We start from the raw sequence: 16,951 nt of genomic DNA, 5'->3' as shown, positions 1-16,951 counted from the left end.
CATATTAATTATATTATCATATGTATGATGAATTTATTATGGAGTGGTAATAATCCTTCCACAGTTAAGATTGACGCTACCTTCTCTATTATCTAATAAGTTTCCTTCATTTGTCATTTAAGAACATCCAGGAAACACTGGAGAAGGATACTAGGGTGTTTTCAATATACAGAGCTGGAAGTGGAAGTGGCACCACAAAAGAACTAGGCAATCTCCACTCCTATAGAAACAACTTACTATACTGTGGCGATTGATTTGAAAAATATTCAGGGGACAGTTCTTCCTGTAAATGATGGAGTATTTGACAGGGTATTCATAAGCTGAGACAGGCTCACTGTAATATTTCTTCAGAGCTCGGTCTAGTCTTTTGAATAGTTTCTCTGTTCAGCCTTGTACAACTAAACAGCTTTGTCCAATGCAATCTCTTGACTCACAGCTACTCATTTTCTCTCCATTTAAACTCACCTTCCCATTGGACCATCCAGTGATCAATTCACATACTCCGTCAGAGTTAAGGTCAAATGCATGTATGCTCATTGCATGATTTTTAGACTGGGGAAAAAACAAAGAACAAATGCATGAAGCTATTGCTACTGGAGTTCGTATCTACACAGATTACATACAGGAGTAACAAGATGTCTCCTAACAGAGTGTCAGGGCACCCTACCTATAAGTCATGTACCTCTGCAATCGGAGCAGCTGCATTAGAGATACAGGCCAGTGTTCTCCAAAGATGTAATCTTTCGCTCCAATATGTTTCCATCCAAGAAGATGATCAATGCCTACCTCCTCCCACAAAAACAGTGGACAATACAAGAGCCTGATTCTCCGAGACAAGAGTTACAGTCCCAGAGTTCTTATAAATCTTGTTTGCAGTTGGGAAATACCCTTAGCACAAAGAAAATCATTTCCACATGAATTTTTAATATCATAACTGTTCCAGTCAGTGGCAATAAGAAAATTTAAACTGAGTATCCGGAAAGGATCTTCCTAGCAGCAAGATCTATTAGGCTGTGGAACAGTCCCTCAATGAAACTTGGGGAAGCCCCATTACTTCAGACATTTAAAACTACACTGGCTAGAGCACTAGGAAACATACTGTGCAGGGAACAATCCTGTGCTGATCTCTGGGAAATGGACTAGATGAGCTAATAGGTATTTCCACCTGTCCATTGTCATTGAGTTTGCTGTATTCTTGTTAAAACACATTTCATTTTGTCAGATCAACAGCAGACCAAAAAGAAATAGGAGACCAACCTGTGTTCAGAGAAGTCTTGGGAACAGCAGCATTCTGTTAGCTGGCCTTTCCCAAAGCCTTATCTTTGGCATTGTAACCAATACACAAATCATACTGATGCTATTATGTGAGACTTCTGACCTCCTTTGTGAGCAGAAGAGAAATACAAACATGCTCACTTCCTGATCACCAGCACACCTGCCATCCGCACTGATGTAGTTATAGAAAATGATGCAAGTCCCTCACAAAAGCCATGTAAAATAACTGTACCTCCGAAATATTTGTCAACAGTATCTCCACTGAATGAATCCAGTATGAACAAGGAACTCAAAATCCCACACATGGTTGTAGGGCAGAAGTTAACTGATGTACGATTAATTTTGTATAGTGACATTTTATACCTATAAAATAAACCAGTTCCATAATACACATAGGCTGAGATTTCCAAAACCAAGAGATTTGGACACCCAATTCCCATTAAAATTAACAGGAACCGGGCACCCAAATCTGCAAGTTGGCTTTGAAAATCTCAACCATAACATTCCAATTTCTTCCTTCAGAACGTATTTGATTGTACTAACTTTAATCCTCCAGTAGCGGGCTGTCTTCTCATAAACTCCTACTGTACCATTAGATAGGGCATAGCCAAATCGACTGCCATACATGGGGCTAAGTGCAGTGATGGTCTGAAAAAAGAATATGTAAGAGTTAGAACGCATCTCTACTTCTAGAGTTTAAAGTAACTGATAATAGAATGCACGCAATTTCTGTACTAAATTAGTTGTTTTACACATTAATTAATTGGGGATAACTTTCCTTCTTAAAGAACATTACTACAGTAGGTATACCAAAGATCAGTTTAAAATCACTATGGGCTCATCCTTCTTACTAAGATTCTTTGGCAAAAGTTTTGTGCCAGTGAGAAAACGCCTGTGGTCACTGGTGTTTGTAACATGGTGTCATTTAGACCCGCTCTGGTTAGACAAAACTCTCTTTAAAACACAAATGGCTGTGGGTGCCTAGTCTAAACTAGTGGCACGATGTTACTAACACTGATGGAACTGGCCAGGTGCTACCAACAGTGGGAAATGTTTGCCACAAATCTCCAGGCCTAAATCAATGAGATAAAACAAAGGTCTGTTTCCAGGATCAAGCTCTTGTAGGGGAAGGAACACTGGTGAACATCTATGGCATTACAGAAATAATAAAACACTAACAAACATAAATGGCAGAACCAGGGAAGTACCTACAAGACCATAACTCTCCCGTAACTCAATTTTTTTTTCCTTCCTAGGTGCACCACATAAAAGTTAGCTATTAGAGTAGCCCCTCAACATGAATATGAGAAGTGTTCTGATGCCAAATCAGAGTTACAGACGCATCAATTCCAAGGCCACAAGGGACTATTGTGATCATCTAGTCTAACCTCTTGCATAACACCAGCCACAGGACTTCCCTGAATTAATTCCTGTTTGATCTAAAGCATGTCTTTTAGAAAGACCTCCAGTGTTGATTTAAAAATTGCCAGTGATGGAGAATCCATCACAATCCTTGGTAAGTTGTTCAATGGTTCATTACCCTCACTGTTAAATATCTGCACCTTCATATTCAAGTCTGAATTTGCCTAGCTTCATCTTCCAGCCATTTCGTCTTCTATAAGTTTGTCTGCTAGATTGAAGAACCTTCTATTATCAAATTTCTGTTCTCAGTGTAGGTACTTATATACTAATCAAGTCACCTCTTAACCTTCTCTTTGATAAGCTTAATAGATTGAGCTCTTTGAGTCTATCACTATAAGGCATGGTTTATAATCCTTTAGTCATTTATGTGGATCCCCTTTGAACCTTTTCCAAGTTATCAACATCCCTCTTAAATTGTGGACACTGGAACTGGACACAGTATTACAGTACTAGTCATCTCAGTCCAAAAACAAGAGGTAATAAAACCCGTCTACTCCTACTCCATATACTCATTTACACATCAAAGGATCACATTAGCCCTTTTGGTACAGCATCACTAAAAGGTTACGTATTGTTTTGTTACGGACCACAAACAATATTTCAAAAAATAGAACACTGCAGTCTTTTAAAATGAGTACACTATATAAAAGCCATCATCCAAACATGTTGCACGGAATTTATCTTCCTCCAAGGAAGAGTTTGTGAGTTATTGAGTGTCCCTTTAATTTAGAACTATAAGATAAGAACAAGCTTCTTAAGGAATCTGTAAGCATGGCTTTAAAACAAGTAGGTTAAGAAATACATCATGTATGAGCACAACTTCCCCTTTAACTATAAATCAGGATATTACTCCAGAACATAATTTGCAGTAAATACCTAATGCAGGCTTTAGGTATTGACCAGCTGTAGGCATTTTAACAGATATTCTCTGCGGAATGCTACACAGCTTTGCTAGCTAAATCATGGTCTTGCATCTTGCTGCACTGGGAAGTGCTGAAAACAGCTAACCTAGCAGCCATACTGAACTGTTTCAGAAGTACAAATGGCATAAAATATTCCAGGCCAGGGTATCCTGTTAAATTCTAATTCTAGCCACCCTCGTCTAACAAAACTGCACTTCTTTAGCTTTAATAGCTCTTTCATAAGTGGTTTAGTAGCTAAGCCTTTTATCCCTAACTCCAGCAGCGAGTTTCCTCCCACAATACAGTTCTCCTCAGATTTTCGAGGAGGGAAGTCTCTAAGGTGTCCTTCCCACTCCACTGCAAGCCTAGAAGTGGTATAATTAAGAATATTCCTAAATTCAACCACAAGGTGCTTTCCCCCCCCAAAAGCAACTCATCCCTAATAGTGGGGATCCTCTCTCTGCCACTAAACTGACGAGTGACAACCCCGCACCTTTTTACTTTCTACCCATACACATTCCCTTCCTAAAAGCCTTCCTGTCCCACAACTGTAATTTAGGCCCTGTCTAGGCTACAGGTGCAGTCATGGTTTTTAACTGGTGCATGTCACTCTTATCTGACCTGGTTACAACAAACAACCTTCAGTTATGTCCATACAGCGTGATTTTCTTTTTAACATAACCTTGCTTCCTCTGTATTTGTGCATCCACAAACTGCTTACTCATGTTTCTGTCAATGCACTCGAGAAAAATCTTGCACCACTAATCTGAGACAATACCAACACAGAATACTGAAGTTGTCTTATTAACTACTGAACTTCCTGCCCAAGAGCTACAGGCACTGACTTCTTAGCCATGCTCTGACCCTCCTATCCTACGATTTTTGGGGCAAGTATTGTAACCGAATGAGCTCTCTTGTTTACAGCTTCTGACTGAGGGCCTGATCCATAGCCAATTGACCTCAATGGGATCATTCCAGTGACTTCAGTGTGCTTGGATGGGGCCCTAATTTTCTGACAAACAACATTTTTTTTTTTAAAACCTGGCAGACTATCTGTAAAACAGCACAGCAAAAATCACAATCCAGATGGTTTAAATCCATTATTAAATTGTAACTTTTTAAAGTGCTCATAAAATAGGAAAGATTAATTAACTCAACTGGTCATCTAAGCCACTGTAGATTGGTGGACAATATTTTGTACCCCATCTGAGCATACAATAAACACTGCTTAGAAATAATTTACCTCTGTTTCTGACATTTCTGCCACAATCTCATCTTCTTTAAAAACCCTGATGTCAAAATCCTCAGACCCAACAAGAAGCTAAAAAGAAAGAAAGAATCTTAAAACAGTTTATTTAACTCACAGTAACAAAAACAAAGACACAAGAATTTAGAGGCAAGCAGAAAGTTTTTACTGAGTAAACAAATACGCTAGGCCCAGTCTTCAAGAGTTTTTAATGGTGATATGAAAAGTTTGTAAAGTGCTTTGGGACCAAAAGGTGCCATAGACTCTCTTTTTGTTCAAGTATTATTTACATCTATTTTGGCAGTGTAAACTCTAAGAACACATACTAAAATACCTAAGGCAAGGATGAGGGAAAGCACTCTGCTACTGCCAGGATATATTCTTGTCTCACTGTCCACAACTCAGTATTAGCATTCATAACTGTAGTTACATACATAAGAAAAATTATATCCTCTGTATTGGGGTAGGGAATCTGCAGCTCAGTTGCAACTCTCTAAGAGCCATGTGGATTCAAATAGATCATGACCTCCAATGCCAAGCATTAACCATGCTCATATGAGCAGACAGCTGAATGCCATTTCATTTTACAGCACTGATCATCTCATATTCAAAGGCCTCTTGCTCTATGCTGACCTAAATCAGCTAATCCGAGCGTCCAGTTCATTGTTGTCCTGCACCTTAGTGCTTTACACCAGTGCAAAAGTGGGTGCAAAATGCTACCGTTCTGATTTAGTGTAAATGATTGCATGATGTGCAGAACAATGTTGACTTGGACCCTGGTTCTTACTGCTCATGCACTCAGTTTTATCAGTTCCTTTCCTGCACACTACTTGTTGGAACAGGGAGTCTTAAAGAACAAACAAGGCAATGTGGAAAACCATTTTACAAAGATGAGCAAATGTCATCACCTCCAGTTTATAGAAGTTGAGTGACTTGTCCAAGGTCATAATGTGAATCAATGGCAGAGCCAAGAATACAATTCAGTTCTAACCCCCTCTCTGGTGCCCTTCTCCACTGGACCTTGCTAGCCTAGAATCATCTCCAGCATTGCTTAATACGTGGCTTTACTTGTCCATCAGCCCACTCAGTTCCAGCAAATAAGGTTGTGGTGGGGCAGTGCCCCACCCCCAGGCCAGATTGGGCTACAGCAGGTCAGACTGGCTGCGCAGACAGGCAGCCATCAGAGAGGGCCTGTGGGGAGCCAATCAGGGCTGAGCAAGAGGTAGCCAATCAGGGCCAGGCTAGGACCTATATAAAGGCTGCCCAGGCAAGAGGCAGGCAGTCTTGCCTAGGCTTTTAGAGGGTGAAGGTCTGTCTCCTGTGTGAGGAGACTAGCACCAGGGACAGCGCATTACTGGTCAGGCAGGGGGAGCAGAAGGGAACTCCAGCCTGGTACCTGCTAGGCTGCAGGCCCTGAGGAAAGGGCCTAGCTGGTGCAAAGGGGCTGAAGGGGGAATGGCCCAGGGAGAGAGATGGACAAAGGGAGAGAAGGAGGGTGGGCAGGAAGGCTGCTGCGAAAGGGTCCCTGGGTCGGGACCCAGAGTAGAGGGTGGACCTGTGTCCCCCCACCTTGCACTTACACCTGGATGTTAGGTGTGGCCATCAGGATGGCACAAGACCCCTGCCAAAAGGGGTTAGACTTTGGAGTGTGGTTGGCCATTGTGGCTGGGGTGAAGAGAAGAACTGCTGATAACACACACCCCTGGAAGTGGGTGAGTGTGGACTAGGGGGCACTGCCAGAGGGCAGTGTCCTGAAGAGGATGCAGTGAGAAGGGAGCAATGTGGGTCCAGATGCCAACAGAGAGTGAGAGATGGATGGGACACCACCAGTGGAGGGAGCTCCACATGGACTGAGCTAATTCCTGGAGGTACCAACAGGAGGCACTGCAGTGGTGAGTCCCACCCCCGTCACAAAGGTGGAGGAAGAGAGGTGTGACTGACACCAATCCTGCAAATAAATTACTTCAGTGAGACCCCTATAGGTGAAGGGTCTGTATATTTGTAAGACTGTGTCATGGGTGAGCAGAAGAAATTCAGATTACATCTGTGGTATGCACATGTCAGTGGTACAAGTCCTTAGCCCACTAAAAATGAGGCTTTTCCCAGGCAATAAAAAGGGAGGGGGAAGTGATCAAGTTTCTAAAAAATGCTGTTTCTATCTCTTATTGATCTTTGAATTTTATAATGAAGTTTGCACACTGATGTAGTAGCCTAATAGGCACAGGGGTCCACATCCCCACACTGTAAATGCACCATCTGGGCGTAACGGTTTTCCCTGCCCTTCCCTTACATAATCTCAATAGCAAGAAGCTTGTTAAAATTATTTTCAGTCTTACACCAATGCAGTGGGTAACAGTTAATCATTGCGTCATTATTGAAAAGATGCGCTGTGATTCCATTTGAGAATGGATAAATCAAAAACAAGTCCAACCATAAATGAGATTATTTGTAATACAATTTTACAATTGTCCACTATAATGAATAACATGGTTTCTAACAAACTGTTTCTTTTCCATTTAAACTAATCTAAATCAGTCAATAGGGGGTCCAGCAATCTGGCTGCTTTAAGTATTTATTAAATATATTTAATTTTATCTGAGAGAAAATACACACTGTAAATTGCAAAGAACCGCTTCAGAATTATCATTAGTGATCAACACAGCCAAAGCAAGGCTCCAAATCCTACAAAGACTTATGTTCATGCTTAACTTTACTCACTGTAACTAGTTGCACTGAAGTCACAGTATAGTTTAGTATGTGCATAAGTGTTTGCAGGATCAGGGCCTAAGAAAGGACTATAGCTCCAAGCAGTTAAATCTAACCAGCAACATAAAGGAGTCAAATATGATAATTCAGTTATTTTCTTTCAACATAAATTCACTGCAGGACAATACTACAGATGAAGTCACAGAAGAACCATCCACAACAAACCAACCTCTTTTTTCCCATCACCATCAAAATCACACAATGCTAATGAACGAACATTGTCCCCAGTAACCTAAAATTAAAAGAAAGGAGTCATCAATACTTATGTTAGTTTAGCCTATGACAACTACATTTATGTTCTGAGTTGCAAAGAGAACAAAGACTATTAGAATATCATTGGTTCAGGCTCAAATTGTTGTATTTACTGAGTAAATTACAAATACACATGGCTTATAATTAGCTCAGAAATCTTTCTTAATTTAAGATTAATCAAATCAATTTAATATTGATTTTATTAAACATAATTTTGATCAAAAATACTCTTGTAGCAACATCAAAAGGACTGTATCTTTACCGTCCAAAAAAGATCATTTCCTTCATGATCAAAGCCCTGCAGAGCACAGTTTCCACCAATAATAGCAAGAGGAGAAGAAATATCTCCTAGCGTTCCAAGCACTATCGCATTAGCTCCATCGGTAACCTGCAGAAAAACATTAAAGGAATATAGAAATATAGCAAAGATTCAGATATACCTATGCATACTGTACATGCATCAGAGAAAGCATCCAGCATTACATTAACCTAATACTGTATGGAATAACTCAGAAGTTATTCATCATTTACATTAAACTATTTGTAGCCTAAAAGGTTGAAGCAATAACCAGAAATTAAACAAAATAGAGAGAACCAACTTCAAACATAAACAGCAAAATGTATGCTGTATTTAATTGTACATGATGGTTGTATGTATGTCACATCTACGGCTTCATGATAAAAATGCAACTTTTAGGGTTTTTTCATAATGTCACATTCTTTACAACCTACTGAGCATGTACTCTTCCAAAATTGGCTCTGTTTATGTCCACTGTAGTGGAGTAAGAGAAAGCAACCTGAACTGTTAAATTTTTAGTATCTCCTGTTTTATCATACCCAGAACAGTGTTACCTGTGAAGTGCTTAGCGAAGACCTGCTCATTGCCCCAAAGAATTTATAAACTAAAGTCCCAATCTGACCATGAGATCTGTGGAAGTGTTCCCCCAGGCATGTGCAAAGGCCTGTAGACTTCAATGGGACTTGGAACGAAAGGGTTTGCTCGTGTGCTAGCATGTGACTGTGGGATGGAGGCCATAGGAGGCCCTGATCTTGTAATCAAATCTCCATGGGTTGACCCCTGTGGCCATACAGATTCAAGTGCAGGATTGGGGCCTAACTATAACATGAGACAAGTGAGAGTAACAAACAATGGGGAGAGGTTACAGTACTAAGGAAGGTCAACCCAGTTACTCACACTGGTTAGGATGAAGTTTACAATAAGGTCAGTCTGCAATTACTCAGGCTGGTCATTAACCTTCTATGTACAAACTCCTTTCCCCACCCGCACACCTGGTTAGTCTTTTTTTTAATTTTTATTACCCTGTTTCTAGTTTAAAAAGAAAATGGTGAAATATTTAATGAACTAGTTTTAGCTATTTAACCAAAAAATAAAGAACAGTTTGCCCAGAATAATGTAATGTTTTTAATTTTTCCTACAAGATTTGTGAGTCAATGACAAACCCATGGCTTTTCCAAAATACTGTTCCAAGCAGACTTAGGATATCGGATTGGAATATATAATTCTATTCTAATTTTATTTCAGCTCTGAATATTTTCAAAGGCTTTTAAGTTTTGACTTGCAACTGGTATAGCATATTATTACAAAAACTCACTCACTGACAATGTCACATTAGCATTATATTGTCCTCTTAAAAATATAATACTGATTTTCAAAACATGCAAGTCCTCTGCCCAGAAAGTCCTGAATCTAATTATATCACTGATCTGCAAAAAGAAAAGCACAGCAATCGAATAAATAAACTTAGAATTTATGACTCCTAAACTTCTTTATGAAAGAAAGAGATGAAGACTAAGAGTGAAATTAACTTGCCTCTCTGTAAAACAAATCCGAGTTGTTGTACACATCGTAAGCCAACAAATTAGTCTGTGTTCCAACTAGAAGACAATCATAGTCAAGCTGGGGATTCAGCACTCCGGCTGTCAGGCAGCTGACCCCCTGGTTAATGTTGAGAAGAGAAATATCAGAATCCTGGCTGCTTTGCATCATACGATTTGCACTTACATGCTGGCCACGGGCATGAGGATTATGAATAAAAACCTGTAAAAAAAACAAAACGTACATTTCAAAGATTGTTCTAAATCCTGCTAGCCACCACATATATTCAGAAGCAGTAAGAGTTAGTCTTGGTATTCAGGCACAGGTTCTGGAATCTAACAAAGACAGATGGACACATTACGATTTTTATTTTTTTTGCTGTTACTGCTTCTTACACCCCCTTTAGGTACCTTCTACGCTACATAACCAGCAATTTCCAAAGTTTGTTACAAGCTCAATTGTGCCAGCTTTGCAGAGGAGTAATGTTGTTAAAACCATTTTGAAAACAGACTGACTAGTACTAAGAATGTGGTATGCAGTGTAGATGTAGTCATGTTGGTCCCAGAATATTAGAGAGACAAGATGGGTGAGGTAATATCTTTTACTGGACCAACTTCTGTTGGTGAGAGAGACGGGCTTTCGAGCCACACAAACTCTTCTTCTTCACATATCAAATGCCTGTTTCTCTCACCAACAGAAGCTGGTCCAATAAAAGATTTTACCTCACCCATCTTGTCTCTCTAGTATTTAGAATGATTATTTTTAAAATATTAAAGTTATGCCCCGTCTCTCCTGGTAACGGTATTAGCAAAAACAGGGCTATTATAGGTTTCAGAGTAGCAGCTGTGTTAGTCTGTCTTCGCAAAAAGAAAAGGAGGGCTTGTGCCACCTTAGAGACTAACCAATTTATTATAGTAATTTACGTGCTATACGCAAGTAGCGCAATATCACATGAGATTGGAAAATCGTTAGCCTCCTTTTTCTGTACTTATCATCTTCAAGGTTAAATGCTTTAATAGTATAATTAATCCAAGCCCAATTAACACAAATGCCTAGAAGCAGTGTTTACCCCCACCATTTCTTGTGTTAAAACCCAAATAAAGTTTTACGCCACAATCCTGCAATTGGATCTATACAGCCAAAGAAAGCACTGTCTGTGGCGAGACCCACTGTAATCCAGGGCCCTCTGCATGTGCAAAAGGGTTAACTCAAGCAGATCTGATTCAGGACCTGGAACCTTGGTTTGCAAATGGAACTGGTGGATTTAAAAGCAGAACTGTGAAGACAAAGGTATTCGCCTCCTACTCGCACAGTAGAATGCATTTGCTACAGTTTTTTAATAATATACATACCAATCCCCATCTCCTTCAAAAGGGAAGGAAAAAAATTGTTTGCAGCCAATCACTCTGTGTGTTATATTCCTTTCCCCTACCCTTTTTCTAAATAGACCCTTCTCTATTTAGATTGCAAGGCCTTTGGGGAAGGGACAGTCTACTATTTTGTCTATACAGTGCATAATATAATGGGTCCCTGTTCTTGATTGGTCCCTAGTCATTCCCGTAATGCAAATAAATAAAACTAAAAGAAAGCTTGGGAACTACAGGGGTGAATCATGAGCAAATTGCAGCAGCCTAAGTGCAACATTTCTATGCTTTTGTAGATTTATGTTTTATTCTAACATAATTGTGTTAAACTTCCTTTGTTGGGTTTAGAACTGTTGTGGACCTTGCACTTAATAAAGTTTTCCAGTGTTGCAAAGTAGTCATCTGACGATTTACAGCAAACATGCATTTCCTTTAACACTGCAACATCTCCAGAGTTAAGTCAGTGAGGATGCTAATTTCCATTACAGTAACTGAGAACCGTATAACAAAACACACAACTTGAAAAATACAGTTGCCCACTTAACAACAGAAACTTAGAAACTTTCTTTGAGTGGGGCGGGGACTTAAGTCATTCATTTTTTTTGCAGAATTTAACCTTTCATTTAAAAATAAGTTTCCAGTGCTGTCCTTCTATGTTTACAGATAGCTTCAGTGCCTCTGCTGTTGATCATGGCTTTCCCCCAGCAGCAGCGCAATGAAATTAACAAGACTCTAGTCCTTTGCCGGGCCCTTAAGAATCCTGTGGGCATCAGTGACCATTTCATTCTGCAGCTGCTATTTCAAAACAGCAAGGAGCCCTGACACAGATGCTGGAGGAAGTTACAGAAAATCAGGACCCAAAAAGTTTGATATAAGCAACTGAAGGTCTGCTTTTAGCCATGCCAGAACTGAAAAAGAAAAGCTTCACTGATTTAAATGTACATATTTTATAACTTGTTAAAATACAAAAAATGAAACATCAGAAGCAATCAAAACATTGAATAATTATGGGGTAAACAAGTTAAAACATGAGAAACAGTCACATGACCTTCCAGAATCTGAAGTCTAATATCACAACATACATGAGCGCAAATCTTTAAAATACCGCTAAGGTGCCAAATGAACTGAAGTGATGTATTTCAGAGTAGCAGCCGTGTTAGTCTGTATTCGCAAAAAGAAAAGGAGGACTTGTGGCACCTTAGACTAACCAATTTATTTGAGCATAAGCTTTCGTGAGCTACAGCTCGCTTCATCGGATGCATTAATTTAACTGTTTTATGGCCCGATCCTGCTATGTGCTAAACATATTCCATTGGGTGCTGAGCACCCTCAATCCTCAATTCAGACAATGGGAGTTGCAGGTATTAAGCCCATTGCAGAATTATGCTCTTGGGGCGGGGGGGAGAGGGTCAATGCTAGCCTTTAAACACACAACCCAATTTCCTCACTGTTGCAGCTCGACGGGTGGCAGCAATAGTTGGGAGAGCTAGTGCAGACCAACCACTTGTGTTTTAACCAGTGTTTCATCTAATGCTGCAGATGATACGATGGTTAAACACCAGCAGAATGCAACAGTGGGAAATTTTAGATCAATAATTCTAGTGTAGACATGCCTACTCTAGGGCTGCAGTGTTGTTGCCAAGATACAAGAGCCAAAAATATTAATGGTAAATAAGAGCTTCTGGCTATCAGCCTGCATAATACTGCACAGGCTGCTAAAAGAGAGGGGGGGTTTGAGGATATTTATTTATTTCATGGTTTCACATTTCCATTTTCTAAGAATGAATCAATTTTCAGCAACCAGAAGGTATCATAAAATCAACCCCAGCAGACAGCAAATTTTTCCAGGCCCAATCCTGCTCCCACTGAAGTCAATGCCAAAATTCTCATTGGCTTCACTGATTGCAGGATCAGCTCCCTGGTCCTCATCCTTTAAAGCAGTGTTTCCCAACCTTGGGATGCAGCTTGTGCAGGGAAAGCCCCTGGCGGGCCCGGCCGCTTTGTTTATGGGCCGTGTCCGCAGGTTTGGCCGATCCCGGCTCCCACCGGCCGCTGTTCACTGTGCCCAGAGCTGGGATCAGCCAATCCTGCGGACACGGCACATAAACAAAGCGGCCAGGCCCGCCAGGGGCTTTCCCTGTACAAGCGGTGTCCCAAGTTTGGGACACACTGCTTTTAAAGGGATGAGAAAAGGAAAGAGTTGTGTGTCATGTATTTTTGCTGAGCTGGCTTAGACAACACCAGACCCATCCAGTACAAGCTCCGCAGTACAAGCTGTGTGAAAGCAGCATCTCATCCTTCTTTCTGTAAAAGAAAGGCAGCCAAAGCCACTACAGACACCTCAGGGAGGAGAAAAAAGGAGGCTTGTAAGAATCATGTGCATGGAAAAACAAGGCTTTTAGCTGACACTAAAACCCTGGCAGACATAAGCCAAAAATCGTTTTCAGATTAGGCGTTTTCGTTTATTCTTGTAGGAGCATTGTTCAGTTTTGGGTTTTCCTCCCCCGGAAGTTACTGTGTATGACAAACAATGAAGAGTCATTTCACAGCGAAGGGTTGCGAGGGAAGGTGTGGCAGCTGACCTCATATTTGTTGCCGTTGGCATGGAAAGAAATGAGTTTGTGTTTGTTGCTCTGACCAGTGCAAGCTTTACAAGGTTTACTGTGGGTATGAATTAATGGTTTGATTTTCACAGGTCATGAATACCCACAGATCCCACTGAAGTCACCAGATGCCAGGGGAGCGGGGAGACTCTATGCCTAGGGGGTGTGGTCCCTGTGCCTAGGGGTGCCTCAGCAAGGCAGTGTCCCTGTGGCAGGGACTGGGGATGTCGGAGTGAGTGGGTAGGGGTCCCCATGTCCATAGGTGTCTCCATGGTGAGGGATCCCCATAGCAAGGATTAGGGGGAGTCTCTGTGGGGCAGATGTTCCTGTGCCTATGGGTGCTTCCGTAAGGGGTCCCCGTGGTGGGGAGCAGGGAGGCATCTCAGGGGGGCCCTGGGTCTATGGGTGTCTCTGGCAGGGATTGGGAGCAGTCTCCAGAGTAGGGTCCCCCTGTCTATGGCTGTCTCTATGGAGAGGTCCCTCTGTCCAGGGGTTTCTCCATGGAAGGGACTGGGGGACGTGTCAGTGGTGGGTGTCTATGTCTGTGGGTGTCTCCATGGGGATCCCTGCGGCAGGGAATGAGCGCAGTCTCGGGGGGGTCCCCATGTCCATGGGGGTTCCTGTGTCAGGGCTTAGGAGAGTCTCAAGGGAGTCTCCATAGCAAGAAGTGGTGGCAATCTCGAGGGGGTTCCCATATGCAGGGAGTGGGACTGTCTCCCTGGGGTTCCTCATGTGCAGTGCTCTCTCCCTGGGGGTCCCCATGATTGACATTGGGGGGCAGTCTTGGGGGGGGTCCCCATGTGGAGGGAGTGAGGGCAGTCTCAGGGGGTCTACGGGTGCAGGGCTGTCTCCATGGGAGGTTCCTGTGGCAGGAAGTGGGGGCAGTCTCAGGGCATCCCCATGGGCAGGGCTGTCTCCCTGAGGGGTCCCTGTGGCGGGGAGCAGGGGCAGTCTCGGGGATGGGGGGATGTCCCAGTGGTGAGGAGCAGGGACAGTCTCGGGCGGGGGGGTAGCGGGGAGCGGGGGCAGTCTCGGGGGAAGGATTCAGGGGGGATGCCCCAGTGGCGGGGAACGGGGGCAGTGGCGGGGGGGGGGGGGGATGTCCCAGAGGCAGGGAGCAGGGGCAGTGTCGGGGGGAGGATTCGGGGGGGGGTGTCCCAGAGGCAGGGAGCGGGGGCAGTGGCGGGGGGCAGTGCCCCAGTGGCGGGGAGCGGGGGCAGGGGCGGGGGGAGGTTTCGGGGGCAGTGCCCCAGTGGCGGGGAGCGGGGGCAGTCTCGGGGGGGATGCCCCAGTGGCGGGGAGCGGGGGCAGTCTCAAGGGGGGATGCCCCAGTGGCGGGGAGCGGGGGTAGGGGCGGGGGCAGTCTCGGCGGGAGGTTTCGGGGGGGATGCCCCAGTGGCGGGGAGCGGGGGCAGTCTCGGTGGGAGGTTTCGGGGGCAGCGCCCCAGTGGCGGGGAGCGGGGGCAGTCTCGGGGGGGATGCCCCAGTGGCGGGGAGCGGGGGCAGTCTCGGTGGGAGGTTTCGGGGGCAGTGCCCCAGTGGCGGGGAGCGGGGGCAGTCTCAAGGGGGGATGCCCCAGTGGCGGGGAGCGGGGGTAGGGGCGGGGACAGTCTCGGCGGGAGGTTTCGGGGGGGATGCCCCAGTGGCGGGGAGCGGGGGCAGTCTCGGGGGGGGATGCCCCACTGGCGGGGAGCGGGGGCGGTTACCTTGCCCGCTTGGGTGGCGCCCGCCAGGCACGGGTGGGTCCCATCGTACTGGCCCAGCGCCACCGTGCGGGGCAGGATCCTGTGGTTGAGCTTCAGGGTGAACACGGGCACCAGCATCGCGGCGGCGGCTCCGGGCGGGGCAGCAGCCGACCCAGCGCGTCGCGGCCTAGCGCTGCCTCCGCCCCGCTCCGGCGGGGGAGGCGCCGAGTCGACGCCGCAGCGTCAGCCGCGGGGCAGGCCGGGCGGCGGGGGGAGCGGGCGGGAGGCGGATGGGTCAAGGGGGCGTTTGGCAGCGGGGGCACTGGCAAGGGAAGCAGGAGATGGGGCAGTTGGCAGTGGGGTAGGGGGCAGTTGGCAGAGGGGTGGGGCAAGGGGCAGTTGGCAAGGGAAGCAGGGGGTGGGGCAGTTGGCAAGGGAAGCAGGAGGTGGGGCAGTTGGCAGGGGGCAGGGGGCAGTTGGCCGAGGGGAAGCAAGGGGTGGGGCAGTTGGCAGAGGGGTGGGGCAAGGGGCAGTTGGCCGAGGGGAAGCAGGGGGTGGGGCAGTTGGCAGGGGGCAGTTGGCAAGGGAAGCAGGAGATGGGGCAGGGGGCAGAGGGGAAGCAGGAGATGGGGCAGTTGGCAGAGGGGTGGGGCAGGGGGCAGTTGGCAAGGGAAGCAGGAGGTGGGGCAGGAGGCAGTTGGCAGAGGGGAAGCAGGGGGTGGGGCAGTTGGCAGAGGGGTGGGGCAAGGGGCAGTTGGCAAGGGAAGCAGGAGGTGGGGCAGTTGGCAGAGGGGTGGGGCAAGGGGCAGTTGGCCGAGGGGAAGCAAGGGGTGGGGCAGTTGGCAGAGGGGTGGGGCAAGGGGCAGTTGGCCGAGGGGAAGCAGGGGGTGGGGCAGTTGGCAGGGGGCAGTTGGCAAGGGAAGCAGGAGATGGGGCAGTTGGCAGAGGGGTGGGGCAAGGGGCAGTTGGCAGAGGGGAAGCAGGAGGTGGGGCAGTTGGCAGAGGGGTGGGGCAAGGGGCAGTTGGCAAGGGAAGCAGGAGGTGGGGCAGTTGGCAGGGGGCAGTTGGCCGAGGGGAAGCAAGGGGTGGGGCAGTTGGCAGGGGGCAGTTGGCAAGGGAAGCAGGAGATGGGGCAGTTGGCAGAGGGGTGGGGCAAGGGGCAGTTGGCCGAGGGGAAGCAGGGGGTGGGGCAGTTGGCAGAGGGGAAGCAGGAGGTGGGGCAGTTGGCAGAGGGGTGGGGCAGGGGGCAGTTGGCAAGGGAAGCAGGAGGTGGGGCAGTTGGCAGTGGGGTGGGGCAGGGGGCAGTTGGCAAGGGAAGCAGGAGGTGGGGCAGTTGGCAAGGGAAGGAGGAGGTGGAAACAGCTGCAAAAGGAAGTATGGGCAGATCTGGGGAAGTATATGATGGAGAGGGGAATTAAGAGGGAGAAGTGGAGTTAGGAGAGTAGAGCCAGCTCTGCTCATCCAAAATACCCAGGTACTGATTTCACTTCAATCTCCTGGTAACCTCCGTGGCATTCTTCCCAATAGCCATATCCTAATGCAATCTAGAGCATCATGATGCCGAGGTGGGAAGCCAGGGCCAGTGGGGTTACCATTCAG

General features: G+C 45.6%; 1 protein-coding gene across 3 annotated transcripts in view; it reads right to left on the bottom strand.

The window, feature by feature from the left end:
- BBS2 (Bardet-Biedl syndrome 2) overlaps positions 1 to 15,615 on the bottom strand; it is a 33,405-nt gene extending 17,790 nt beyond the window's left edge. The window contains exons 1-7 of one of the 3 annotated variants that reach the window (XR_005222302.2): positions 15,374 to 15,557; positions 9,695 to 9,922; positions 8,126 to 8,251; positions 7,781 to 7,843; positions 4,843 to 4,920; positions 1,819 to 1,923; positions 466 to 552 (exon numbers count right to left, since the gene is read on the bottom strand). Coding sequence is in view for 2 of the 3 variants with exons in the window: in XM_037878184.2 (XP_037734112.1) it covers positions 466 to 552; positions 1,819 to 1,923; positions 4,843 to 4,920; positions 7,781 to 7,843; positions 8,126 to 8,251; positions 9,695 to 9,922; positions 15,374 to 15,490 (804 nt within the window). In the remaining variant the exon portion in view is untranslated. Of the gene's footprint in view, positions 1 to 465; positions 553 to 1,818; positions 1,924 to 4,842; positions 4,921 to 7,780; positions 7,844 to 8,125; positions 8,252 to 9,694; positions 9,923 to 15,373 lie in introns of all 3 variants that reach the window. The other 2 variants (XM_037878184.2, XM_043526432.1) reach the window with 2 other exon arrangements.
- Between the last annotated feature and the right edge of the window lie 1,336 nt (positions 15,616 to 16,951).

The sequence above is a fragment of the Chelonia mydas genome, chromosome 12 (genome assembly GCF_015237465.2).
Source record: "Chelonia mydas isolate rCheMyd1 chromosome 12, rCheMyd1.pri.v2, whole genome shotgun sequence".
Lineage (NCBI taxonomy): Eukaryota > Metazoa > Chordata > Testudines > Cheloniidae > Chelonia > Chelonia mydas.
This window is presented reverse-complemented; position numbering and strand designations above follow the sequence as displayed.